Source organism: Corvus moneduloides, chromosome 7 (assembly GCF_009650955.1).
Source record: "Corvus moneduloides isolate bCorMon1 chromosome 7, bCorMon1.pri, whole genome shotgun sequence".
NCBI classification, from domain to species: Eukaryota; Metazoa; Chordata; class Aves; order Passeriformes; family Corvidae; genus Corvus; species Corvus moneduloides.
The window spans coordinates 28,096,900-28,110,312 of record NC_045482.1 but is presented as its reverse complement, the minus strand read 5'-3'; the positions used below and the strand labels follow the sequence as shown (position 1 = coordinate 28,110,312).

The 13,413-nt window shown below is 42.6% G+C and overlaps 1 protein-coding gene across 30 annotated transcripts in view; it reads left to right on the top strand.

Moving 5' to 3' along the window:
* CLASP1 (cytoplasmic linker associated protein 1) overlaps nt 1-13,413 on the top strand; it is a 176,419-nt gene that overhangs the window by 5,854 nt on the left and 157,152 nt on the right. For all 30 annotated transcript variants that reach the window (XM_032113660.1, XM_032113627.1, XM_032113642.1 and 27 more), the window contains exon 2: nt 6,464-6,938. In XM_032113660.1, the coding sequence (XP_031969551.1) occupies nt 6,744-6,938 (195 nt within the window). In that variant the 5' untranslated portion in view covers nt 6,464-6,743. The remainder of the gene's footprint in view (nt 1-6,463; nt 6,939-13,413) is intronic.

Here is a 13,413-nt window from a genome sequence, read left to right as displayed (position 1 = left end):
TATACATAAACCCAAAACTCGGGTACTATTTACAGAATTAAGTGTCATGATGATAGTCATGTGTCTCCGCTGCCACTGGTCCTATAGGCCCTTAATAAGTTGCTTGTAGTACATTACCTTGGAACCATGAACTGAGATGTCTACAAGAGGGAGTCTGCACAGAGCAGCTCCTGACATTGTAGGATTTTGAGCTGCATCTTGGCACTTGAACTGTTAAAAAGGAAGGAGACCTTGAAAGCTCATTCTAGACTCGTCCTTGGTCTCAGACAAAGTTAAAACCAAACTAATTTCAGAGAGGGGTTGTATTAGGGAAACAAAAGATGTTAAAGCTCATCTCATTTTCTACTGTACTCTGGAAGGGTTACTCCCCATTCTGCAAAGTGGTTTCGTTAGTGTAGGGTATTGGAGTCACATTGAGTGACCTGCGAGTTGTCTTGATTTGCTGCAGCTTCATTACTGAAGAGATTTTTTTTGAAGATTGTTGCATTGCTGAAATTGGTAGGTCTGTGTGAGGTGTTCAGCTACCCAGGCAGCAGTATAAACCTTTAGTAGAGGCATAAGAATTTCTATTATCTGAAGCTTATCTCTCGTCTTACCCAGGCTAGTTAATGCAACTTTCACAGGCAGCATCTGGTCTAGAAGGACTGTGTATGGGGGAGAAGGCCACAGTTAGCTTAAGCCCTGGAAATCTTTCAGCTGTCTTCGTTCTAGACATCTGCCTCAGTTTTCCTGATGGCAGTGGAGTTGTGCCCTGCTGGAAGTTGCTTACTGTGTGTGCTTGTGAATATGAACCCCTTAAGAGACTCTAGGCAAGTTTGAAGACCAGCCAGTATTTAGCAGAGTCCTAGCAAGCCTTCAGACCTGGCTCTTCTGAGGATGAACTGCTTGCAGCAGTAGAGTTTTACAAACACTGCTTTAGTATGGCCAGTGCTGTGGGAGGAGAAAGAAACCCTCATTTGAAGACCTTCCCGAAAAGAAGCTGCATCCACCTAGGCAGTGCTTTGCTTATCAGCAAGGTTGGACTGAGAAGTGGTGGCACGGGCACTATCTGAGGACAGTTAAAGTTACTGGATGGGCGTGGAAGAAGTGCATCAAGTGCCTCCAGAGACACTTGGTACAGGGAGATAAGCACCGGGCTGTCCCTCCAGCTAATTAGACAAGCATGAGTTGTCAGTCTGGAAATCTAAGATACCATCTTTGGATTAGGGGGAGGCTTAAGTACAGGGCAACACTAATTACTGATTTAAAACAATCACAGTGATTGTGTAATATTCCCCTGGCACTAGAGAAGCATTATTGCCTACTTATGGATACAGGTGAACAGTGGGGAGAGCCCATCTGTCAGTTGCTGGGTGTTTCCTACAAACTCAGTTTGGCTCCAGAAAAATGTTGCTTTCCTCTTCAAGTAGGACACTTGATGTTATACTTGCCACCTCCTTCTCTCAGAGTTTGAAGAGTATGAACACTTTGAGCTGCTTTGTTCACGGCTGCTTGCACACCCGAGGGAAGAGTAGGTTTGATTGAGTGCATGGTGACTGTAATGCTTTGTAGAGGCCTGACCTCTGGGGAGGGTATAGCTGTACTGGTAGAAGCAAAAATAGAGAAGTGGACAGAGGGCTGAGAACTTCCACCCACCCTTCCTGCAGAGCTGCAGTTTGATACTGCCTTGCTGATGAGATCTCCGCTTAGTCTTTGCAGCACATGGGTTCCAGGTGCTGTTCTAATATCTCTGAACTTCTTGCCCAAGGGGCTTGGCTGGCAAAGCAAGTTATGTTGTTTACACTGCCCACCTTGCAGAAGTGGTGAACTACTGCAGGTTGGATGCCTGGTTACTTTTATACTTGAAAAAATTGCTCCATTTGGCTAGGATGGAGATCTCCTGAAGGATCAGAGTTCTTTGTTGTGGAAAGTCAAGGTCTGTCGAATATACCTTGAACTAATTTTAAACTGAAGTGACTACACAATTAGGTCCTGAGACCTGTGAAGAAGGAGACTTGTTGGTACAGTTGTGTTGCTGTGTTGTTTCCACAGCTGTTGGGCTACAGCTAACCACATATACAAAAAAAAAAAAGGCACCAAAGGAGTGTGGTCATATTTACAGGTTGGTTATAAATTAAGCTTACTGGCTGGAAGTTGAGAGATACCTTCAGGAAGATGACTGGAAAGAGCTGGTTATTGAATGGTGCTGGCTCTTGCCTCCAGTGATTGTGAGTGGCAGCAAGAGGCTTGTCTCTGCATGCTTGTGTCTGGAGCGGTTGTGTTTTGAGCAGTTGTCTGGGGAGGTTATGGACTGCATTGACTTTTTGGCAAATGAAGATGACAGTGAAACATGACAAAGATGATAATCTGATGTCTAGAGCAGAAGAGAGTGGAACATCATTTTTAAGGTCAAATAGCAATATTGGAAGAACTCCCAAGGATAGGCAGGACCCTAAGAGAGTAGTAGAGCATTTTTAATATGCTTCAAGTTTCCTTCCTTGAAAGAAGGAAGGAAATCTTGAAGATGATTCAAAATTTCCTGTAATGTTATCCTAAGATAAAGTCTTACTTGAGAATTGCAAATCATGCACTTTCACTTAGTCTGAGGTCAGTGGTGTTTTCCTAAGTGCTGAAAAAAAATCATTGACTTAGGTACCTGGTTTAATATTTCCACAGCATCTTAGGTAACAAGTCTTTCCTTGTTACTGTTTGGATTAATTTATTCTATGTGTTGAGCCAGTTGCTTTACTGTGAATTCTGTCGGTTTTTATGCTGTTATGATGGTAGTATCTAAGCTGAGTAACTTTGGGCTGTTTGGTCTTTGTCAGCTTTCCCCTTTAAATTCATAATTTTGAACTCCAAGGTGGCATTAAACATAAACCTCTTTATAGTGGCTTTCTGCTGGATAGCTATTGATGGAAAATTTGGGTGTTACAAAGCACATTGTTTTGATGGCTCATTAGTGAAACAAAACTTCCTTTCAGTGACAGAATTGGGGTAGTTTTTTCTCTTGGATTATTTTGTCTACATGTTGAGCCTAGCCTGTCTCTTCAAGGGCAGACTATAAGGCTTGGAGGAGGATTGGAGAAAACCCTTGCTCTGGAACTTACACTGGCAACCCATCTCAAAACTTGGAGGAGCTCCAAACAGGACCTGTGCCACTGAGTTATTAATTTTGAGTTCTGCATGGCTGTTCTTCTGTGGGAAGAGGTTGTACTCAACATCCCAGTCCAACCAAAGCTGTTTATATCTTGTAACACTGGCTACCCGGAAGGTCCAGGAACAGAAGTAGACCACTGGGGCTGAGATTGTGTTTTTCAAAGATTGTTATGTGGGGAGCATCTGCCCAGATGATTGCAGACTTGATGGGATGCAGCAGCCATATGCTTCATTGTCTGAGAAGTTAATTTTTTTGTCAGCTTGGGTCTTGTTTTGTTTTTCTCAGGTGTTATTTTTTCCACTTCCTCCTGTGGGGAAGAGGGGAGTCAACAAACTTCCTAACATTGTAGAAAACTTTTTTTTTTGAGATGTGCTACTTAAACACCTGTTAGCTGGTAGATGCAAGCTACATTGAGCTTTTCCTCTTGGCTTCCTATTACTGTTTTCCTCAGGATTGAAAGATGTTTCTGGCTCTTCTTCCCTCTTTGCATTTGATAGCGGTGCCATAATGTATAGTGGATCTTCTTTAGACTCCTCAAGGTTGTGGACAAATTTGTTCTTCTGTAGTGCACCGTGATTTTTATCCTGTGCCTTCCTTCATGTGTTTAAAAAGCGAGGAGTGTGGAGAGAAATTTGTTTACAATAGTTTGCTTTAAAGATTGCTTCTGTGCTTGTAGGCAGAGACTTCTTCAATGAAAACCACATAGAAGACAGACCTGAAACTTTGAATGCTCCTTTCTCATGGCAGTATGGCCAGCTAATGGTTTCTGGACGTGTTGGGACTTGCCTCTGTGTGATGTTAATAAAAAATGGCTATTCTGTGGTAACTAGCACTCCTTCACACCCTTCTGTAATCTGAATTTTCAAGTTTAAGCAAGTTCTGCATTTCCATTTTAAAAGCAGTTAAGACTTTTTTCACCATATTCTATCCAGTTTAACAGAAGAGTCCCTTTCTGAACATGTGTGCAGCTTCTGGAGTCCGGAAACAAACTCCTCAGCTAACTTGAAGGGTTTCAGCTAGAATGTGGTAGCAGTTTAATACCAGTTCCCTGTCCCTTCTCCAGTAGCTCCGTGCTAGCCAGGTGTCCAGTGAAATGCTTCCCTACTATGTGAAAATCCTTCCACTGAATATTTAGACACTGCTGTGTGTAAGACTGTCTCCCATAACTGGAGTGTCTGCAGCAAAGAGCAAGACCAGCCTGTGCTGGAGGGCAGGGCAGGGGCCAGTATTCAAAGCTGCAGACAGGGAGACCTGGATGAAAACATCTGCTGTGCTTGTACAATTGTGGAAGTGGCTCTGGTTTTGTGCCTGTACTGCCATGGGAGTGAGTGCCATGTCATGAACATTTTGGTTGAGGATGGGAAAGCTCAGAGTGCTTCTTTCAGGTTTGGTGCTAAACTGACCCAAGTGAGAAAGTGTAGCATCAGTAGAAACTGCAATAAAAAAGGCAATGCTTCCTTCTAGCTTGGAGTTTTCATTTAGAAAGAAAAAAGGTGTTAAGAGTAGTGATTGGAGGAAGTGTTGACAATTTTAGAATTTAAAATCAAATCCCTCTTGAGGTGACTTGAAACAAAATGGTGGGAGTTTTGAGTGTCCTTGAGATGGTTCAGGTTGGGGTAGGGGTCACAAGCAGTAATCTGTCACAGCACTAACTTAAAGCTTGAGGTGCTGTGTGTGCAGTTGCAGCCAAAGCTTCCTTGCTGCTCTGGAGGTGAGTTTTTGCTGGCGAGGATGGAGCTTAGTGTACAGACAAGAGCAATCCCTTCTGGCTGAGGGTAGGATTTTCCCAGCAGTTGGTTGAGGTGAGCCCATGGGTGTACAGAACCAGTTTTGATCCCAATCAGCCAGAGGGAATTTGAACTGGTTGCCTTGAATGGAGTGACCTGCACTCTGGTGACTCCTGCACAACCAGTGTGGGAAGCTGGGACACATGTGGCAATGCTTGTAGGGTTAGGGAAATGCTTGGAGGTTAAGCCCTCAGAGTTGAATCTAGATGCTGTGCTTGGTGGTGGTAAGATGTGGCCAAAGAGGATGGGGGTGACATAATGAACTGAATAGTCTGCTGTGCAGAGGGTGCTTTTGTTTCCAGGCTGGGGTTCTTATGTGCGTCTCGTCTGTGTCAGGTCTACTTTGTTTTATTAAGACTTTTGTGAAGGCTTTATTTGCTCAAACAGAAGGTATTTAGATTTGCTGCCCCAGTGCTTCCAATTAGTGAACTTGTGCCTCCAGCTTCCTTCCAGTTGTTTATTGAACCAGGTGTCTGCTGCACAGTCTCTTCCCTTACTCTGAGCTTGACCTGCTTTCCTCATGTTGGCAGAAAAAGTAGGGCAGATTTCTAGCTTTGAGTATTATTAGCCAGGAAACAAAAAGATGCCCTGGGTTTTTATCACCCCTTTCCTAAAAGAGCTAACCTGTGATGAGGGAGTGCTTCAGGAAGCACTATGGTGATGCCAGGAGCCCTGGTCTGTGGGCAGGTGGAGGACAAACCCCTAGTCTGTTCCCTGGCCATCTTGTGGGATTCATTTGGCTGCAGATGGAGGGACAAAAAAAGTCCCTGATGAAGTCCATGGACAAGAGAGTTTATAGGGTTCAGTTTAACCAGAGCCCAAACACACGGTAATTTCTTTTTTCTTTTTTTTTTTTTTCTTTTGCATAAGCCAAAAGCTTCTGAGGTGATACTGTGCCTCTGAGTGGCAGCAAAGTCTGGCCTGACCTTTCTTGTTGTGGCCTTGGTTGTCAGAACTGTGTTTAGAGTGTGCCAGTGAATGCTCTTTCCTGGAGGTGTGTAGTTGGGATGTAACAGAATTCAGCCTGGAAACAGCTTGAGCACCTAGTTTTTGAAAGCTGATCATTTTACTTTCCTGGAGCCCTGTGTTAGTGCTTTATCTTGCTGACCAGCTGATGACATTGATTGCTGAAGGCCAACAGTCAAAACAGCATCCAGACCTCTTCCTGCTTTCACTTAAAGTAGATAGGTTTTCCTGGTGACCTGTTTAAGGATTTTGTCCCCATCTTTTTGGGTGGATGGTGGCAGTTGCAATAATACTGATTATTAATCAGTAATTACTTTAAGCCACAATTTTATTGTCTGTCACTAAAACTTCCAGGGACCTGATGGGTGACTGCTATTGTAAAGAATAACCAAAGGTTTTTGTCCTGACCTACCTTGTTTGATTCCTTAAAATAGACCAATGCTGCTTGTATCTGACTTACCACAGCTTCACAGCTGTATATGAATAACCTATTTTGTGACATGCTTTCAGTCTTTTTTTTTCTTCCAGTCTTAATTTAACCTATAATACTGTTCTTTTTCATTTCTTTCAGAATGGACTGCTGAATTGGGATTTATTGCAGACTCAACTGTACAGTGCTGCTCGTTGCTTCATCTATTACCAGTTATTTAAATTGGACTTTTAATATCCTGCCAGCTGCTGTGCACACACACATGCTGCATTGTTGCCATTCTCAGAATTGCATCTTTGAAACCCAGGCCCTCAGTAACCTTCATCGAAGAAAGAGGCGACCTCCTGCGTACATTTGTAGAGGGAGATTTTGGCCCTGCTGCCCTCTGGCTTTCTGGCTGGTGCTGTATTTCTGAGACACCATGGAGCCCAGTATGGAGTACTGCTTAGCGCAGGTGCTGCAGAAGGATGTTGGAAAGAGACTTCAGGTTGGCCAGGAATTGATAGATTATTTCTCAGATAAACAGAAGTCAGCTGATCTTGAACATGATCAGACTATGCTGGATAAAATGGTTGATGGACTGGCCACTTCTTGGGTAAATTCCAGCAATTATAAGGTAAGACTTTGTCATGTGGAATGTGATTACTGTCAGATGTTTCGATGTCAAGTGCTACTTGATCTAAATGAAAGCTGTATAGTAGACATTCTATTATACTGTTCTGTAAGCTGGTAATTACACTGAATCAGTGATTGTTGTTCCAAATCTTGGCAGCTGATAGCTGCTATGATATTGAGGACTCAAGGCAGTAAGAATTCAGTAAATGGTGTTTTAAGCACTAGTGGATTTACATTTGGTGTTCATAGTTTGTGGTATCTTGGTTTCTTTGTGTACCTTGTTAGCTGGTGGCACTCTTTAATCATGCCAGTAGTTAGCAATGTTGTTGATTTCCTGCCATACTAAAAGATTTATAAAACTGGAAAAAAGCATATATAAACTGCACTTGTTTTCACTGTCATTAAACCTTGCTAGACTTGTTTTCCTATTTTCTGTGGGCAACACAGTAGATCAATTGTACTTGGCTCAAGAAAGGTAATGTCTGTGTGAGTCTTCTGTTGAGTTTGATAGTGTTGAGATGAGCTGGTAAGACACGGAACTCCACTGCCTTGTTATCCCTGTCATGTTACTTCATCTCCCCACAGGTTTAGAGAGAAAGTCCTACCACAGCCATGTACTGTGGGAGTGGGGAGGGATTCTCAGCTGTGGCTTGAAAAACTCCTGTCCTGGTCTGTTCATGAGGCTCTCTGTAATAGAGTACTGAAGCTATTATATGGGATGTAACAGTGTTCCTTTTTGATGAGTCCAGAAGAATCTCAGAGTGAAAGTTCCTACAGAGCTGAGCCTGAAGATATTTCACTGAGGGTTGTACTGGAGTTCACACCTGTAGAAGTGAAGGAGAGACTGGCTGTATAGGTTGTAAGTGCTCTGGAGCTCAACATACTCAAATTAATTAAAATTATTTTTGACAGAAGTTATGATTGGGAAGTGGTTGTGAGATTGCAGTGTTCTGCACAACTGCATTTCTTTCTCTTTGTTTTTGTCAACAAGCAGCTGCTGTAGAAGCTGTTTGGCATGTAGGAGAACAAAACCCCAAACACTAAAAACACGATCACCAAACCACCAAAGCTGATATGGTCTCAATAGAGGATCCGTTCTGGTAACCTTAGAGCACAGGAAGAAATTCTTAGTTTGCTGTTGTGAACAAGCAGTATACATATAATTTTCTGAGAGTATTGCATATTCTTATTGCCCCTTTTCTTGCTAGTTGGTTTTCTCTTACAAACTTCCATGATTCTGGGTAGAAGAGTAACCCAAGCACAGTAAAATTGAAATTGTTACCAAATGTGCTATTTGCATGGATTTCATGAAGTGATGTGAATGACAGAGCTGTGCAGTGCTTTGCAATCCCTGTATCCCACTTAGTTTGCAGAATTTCTATTCAGGTAACTTGCTCGTCTTCCCAATCTTTAGTCTGTTGAACTACACACTTATGATGATCTCTGTGGTATTCCTTTTCCAGTAACAAACTGGTGGCACTTCTGTACTGCAGGGACTCTATTCCAGAACTCATGCTGCTGAGATGGCTGTTCATTAATGTGTGTGTTCTATAGATAGCATTTGCTGTAATTAATAAGTTCTAGTAAGCATAACAGAGACATGTCTCAGATGTCTGGAGGGTGTTTTCTCAGTGAATGAGTATAATAGGAGATGTGAAGCTTTTGAGTGGGGCAAGCTGACTGTTTGGAGGTCAGTGATGTGGTGAAGTCTACTTCAAGATCCAGCCAAGGCTTAGTGCACCCTCTTATGCCAATCTCTTCCTTTTGTTTTAATGCCTGCATCATCATTGCCTTTTTTCCTGACTGCTTGTGGGGTGTGGTTTGGAAGCTCTGCTTTTTCTGGTGTGTCAGAGCACAGGGGAGCTGGTATCATTTGATCCAGTTCATGGATTAGTGTGTCAACTTTAGGAGTGAAAGGCCAAGCATCACTGCTCTAGGATAGCCATCTGGAGAGCTAAACTGCAATGGTCTGGTCACAATGGAAGAAGCTGAAATATTTGTAGTCTGTTCTCACCTCAGTCTCTTAATTTGAAAAAGTATCAGCTTAAAACAAAGATTGAGATCTGCATGATTTGAATTTGATTTGATTTGAATTTGAATCTGATTTGAATTTTCCTAATACGTGAGTGATAAAGTGTGTGTTCTCAGAATAAGACTGAGTGTGGATAACAGATCCATTATCTTGGGACAGCATGCAGTTGATTCATGGCTCCTGCCTGTCTAGGACTCCTCTAACTAAACCCTTGTGCTTATATATTATCACTGAGGAAACATCAGCAAACAGAGAAGTGACATCTCTAAGGCAAACTAGTTCAGTTTGGATTTAAAGGAGCTTGAACTGATGATGAAATTGCACCTTTACAGGAAGGGCTCGAGCAGTGTCCCTCATTGGCAGACAAGTTTGATCTGTGTATGTCATGGCCATCACTGACCTTTGTAGGCTTTGCTGTTTTTCTGTATGTTGTTTCTATTTTTTCGTGACACTATTTTATGCAGCCCTTGACCTCAACACAATGACTGTAGACAATGGAGTTGTCTTTTTCAAGAGATTCAGGAAGAAATAGAATGAAGGAGGGCAGAGATGCTTTTCTTTGCTTGGTGCTGTCCAAGTCTGTTAAAAACATCATGTGTAAAACATAGTGAGGCTTAACATGCTTCTGATAGCGCTCAGTACTCTGAAACTCCTCTAACAAATGGTCTTGTGACCTGATCACTGGTTCCTCCTTTGTACCAGGCAGCTGCCTTACGTGCAGAAGGCACTTGGATAGTTCAGGATAGTTCAGCTTTTCAAGTCAAGGAAACATAAAGGTGATTATATGAAACAAGGCACTGAGGTCCAGTGCAAAGCCATTTGCATGTTTGTGCTTGCCAGCAGTGTGCTTGAACTGCACCTAACAGCCATTGCAGGCTTGAGTTTTCCCAGCAGTACTTACTGGTGGGTAGAAGACAGACGAATGGGGCAGAGTAAAAAGATGAATTCTCTTTGAGAGCTCTTACTCTTCTTTGGAGCACAGTTGCTTAGAGCAGACAGCCTGTGTGTGGGCACTAGGAGTTTTGGATTACACCAGTGAGGTTGGGCTGGGGAAGGTATAGCAGGATGCTGCAGACCAAAGAGGAATTCTGCCTCTGGTCTGTTTCTTCATTTTGTGCTTTGTTTGCTTGGTCAGTGGTGTTTCAGGATGGTGGTTCTGCTTGACTTATTTCTTTCCCTGATAAGGATACAAGAGAATTATTTTGGTGAGCTTTGAATCTGTGAACAATAACTACGGCCTGCACAGAGCTGTCTGTCTTGAGACATGAGGCAAAACAGCACAGCAGTGTCAGAGGCTTCAGCGTGCCCTCTCAGGTTCACAATCCTATGGCAAGGGGAGAGAGCTGAAATCGTCGGTAATCCCTTGGTGAGCCATCTCGCTTTGAGCTGCTTCTGCAGTATTTAGTAATGCTGATGTTAAGTGTGCAGCATCTCCTGGCTCATCTGTGGCTGATGAGCCTTTCTCAGTACCCAAACCATGGTGTTTCATATTAAGGTGTAATGTAAAGTAATATGTACAGGATCTTAAAGTAGTTTTCAATCAGCCTGATACTCTGAGAGGTGAACTGAGAGTGTTCAGCAGTGACCTTCTCTCGCCTGCTTCTCCTCAACAGTATTGGGAAATGAGGTTTCTTGCACGTTTCTTTTCCCTGGGATGTGTTGCCTGTGCTGTTTGAGTTGAGGTTTCCAGTGGAAACAGCCCTTGTTTACTGCAGAGTTTTTTTTAGACAAACGTCCAAGATTGAACTCGGAGATCGATGGTGACAGAGCCTTCAAGCAGGTCAGGGTCCAACATACTGAAGAGAGATTCTATTCAGTGTTTTCACATGTTGCAGAGTGGTAGGAGAGGCCAGTTTGAAGTGAAACTGGATGGAGGTTTGCAGTAAGGAATTGGATGAAGCTTTGTATTTTTTTCATGCACTTTGGCAAGTAGTGAATTTTGGTTCTGCACTGCTCTCACTGGACAGGGTTTGCTTTCCAAGGAGAGTATCTCACCTCGCATAGGATGGTCCCTTTGTCCCAGTGCTGCTGGGTCTGTGCAAGGCTCTGTGCCCAGTGGCCTGCAGGACTGGGTTTTGCCTCCGAGAGGCAAGTTAGGAACTGACATGGTTAACAGACCCCCAGGTCTGAGGACACATCCACAGCCTCCTGCTGTGCTGGTAGACTCAGTCTGTCAGGGCAGGGCTGTGTCCTGAGCTTTGTTTTTGTTCATGTATGCAGCACTTCAGATTTGATTTGTTTAGCTCCCAGCTCATTTTGTTACTGAGAGAGACATCATGGTCTTTAAAGTAAAATGTGAGATGTTAATGAGAATTTTTTTGATATGGTGAAATATTGCATGGATATTTTATTTCCCCTGACAAAATTCCTAATAGCATTAGAGAAAGCAACCTTCCATTCTGATCTGTTTCTGAATATCAAGCATTACAAGAGCACGTTTCACTGAGCTAAAGAGAAATAAAACTTGCATACATAAATTAGCTGGCTTTCTTAAACTGTGTTTTGAATAATTTTTTTTTGCTTGCTAATTGAGGGGTAGAACAGATGGTGCAGGCTTAGTTTAAAGTGACGTCCATTAGAGTTACTTAAGCTGATGAATGGTTGTTCACTATAAGCATACATTTGTTCTCTATACCATGTTTATTTTGGTTGAAATTCGGTAGAAGAAATCCAGATTTAAGAAATAATTATCATGCATGGTTATGGGCTGATATGATAATTTGGTGATTGTGTTTTGTTGAGTGTTTAATGCACGGAGGAAAAGGGCTTTACCATCTGGGGAAGAAAAAGAGACTTGTAAAGGGTTTCCAAGCAGCTGCTGTTAGCTGTTGAGTTTTGAGCTGCTGGGGGTGCATGGAGATCAGTAATGTATACATTCATCTAGCACTTTCATCCCTTTAAGACCTTTTTACCATGAAGCTGAAATTGCTAATAAAAATGAATTAAATTAGTTTAGAGGCACAAAAGATATGAGAAAGGGACTGTGAAGGAAAAGTGATCTTGAGATCTGGACTTGAGAGTAGAGCCTATTCCTTGCATATGCCCATATTGCAAAAGGTATCTTGGCAGAAACTGCTTTTGATGACTTTCCTTGTGGGGAGAAGAGTTACCTTAGGAAGGGCTAAGGACTCATTTGGTTTGAACTGCATTTGTGGAGTGTGCCCAGTCCTTATTTTTAGGCTTCTATGCTGGCATGCTCCTAATAGGTGGGTTTTCCTGCCTTAAACTTGTGGAAGAGCAGTGTTTTGGCTTCAGGATATCCAGTTTCCTGTAGGCATTGATGTTAATTCCCAGTCCAGCTGATGAGTTGTTTTCCCTCTGGCTCTAATAGCTGGACCTGCCTTCCCAGCACTTTAACTGCTCCGTGGGGTAATTCGATTGGATTATGGTGCAGCTCTTACCTCTGGTACCAACAGTGTGGGCAGTGCCACAGAGGGTGCAGTGGAAAATAGAAGATTGTAGCGGCTGGAGTAGATCAAATTCAGTACTAGCTTCAGACTTTTGTATTCAGGGAAGGGGAAGAACTATGTGCTCTAGCAAGTCAGCATTTAGAATTTCCCTGTGGATTTTTCTTCATACTTAAAAAGGTAATAATGACTGGTGTAGCAGGATGGATTGTCCTTTTCTGACTGCAGTGGGAAGAACTGGAGTGGAGCAGTAATGCTTTCTTGTTTTATGCACAAATGTGGATGTGCTACTGATGGCATAAAACAAAAGGTTTGTGAGCCTGAGTGTACCAAAGAACTGCATCTTTCAGTTGTTTACCAAGGTATTACCAAATAAAATATAAATAATGAGAACCTACAGGATCTCAAGGGAGTGTGAAGAGTGAAAACAGTGTTGAAATAATGAGGACAGAAGTTTGTTTCCATAGTGGCACATTTATGCCTAACCTCTTTTCCACTGGCTTTAGAGCTCAATATCCAGAACTCATTCATGAAATGGAGGGGAAAATAACCCCACCCCTGAGAAGAAATGTAGCTTTTGCAAACCAAAGTGTATTTTCTTTGGGTCAGCTCTTTCAGAAGTAGTTGAAACCTGGAACAGAGTCCTCAGGCGTCCCAGAAGTGTCTGCAACACAGCAACCTTACAAACCCTAATGAGATGCTTTAGACCAACCAAGAGTTTCACATACAGTAAAACCCCTCCAACCGTTTTACCTCTCTTGTTCCCACCAAAGCAGCCTAATTGCAACACTTACATGGTGTTTAATTAAAGACAGCTTGATATCCTGTCTTTTGGTAGCTCATAGTGGATGGTGAGAAATAAATGGAAAAACGGGATACGAAGTAAAAGTCTCCCGTACCTATCACTCTGGGCTTGTAGGGATTTGAGTCCCTGATTTTGTTTGCTGACCAAATTAAGTTCCCATAGGATTTGAGTGCTGGGACTAACAAATGTTGTCTGTGACTGTTTTTTTTTTCTTCTTTGTTTGGCGTATCAG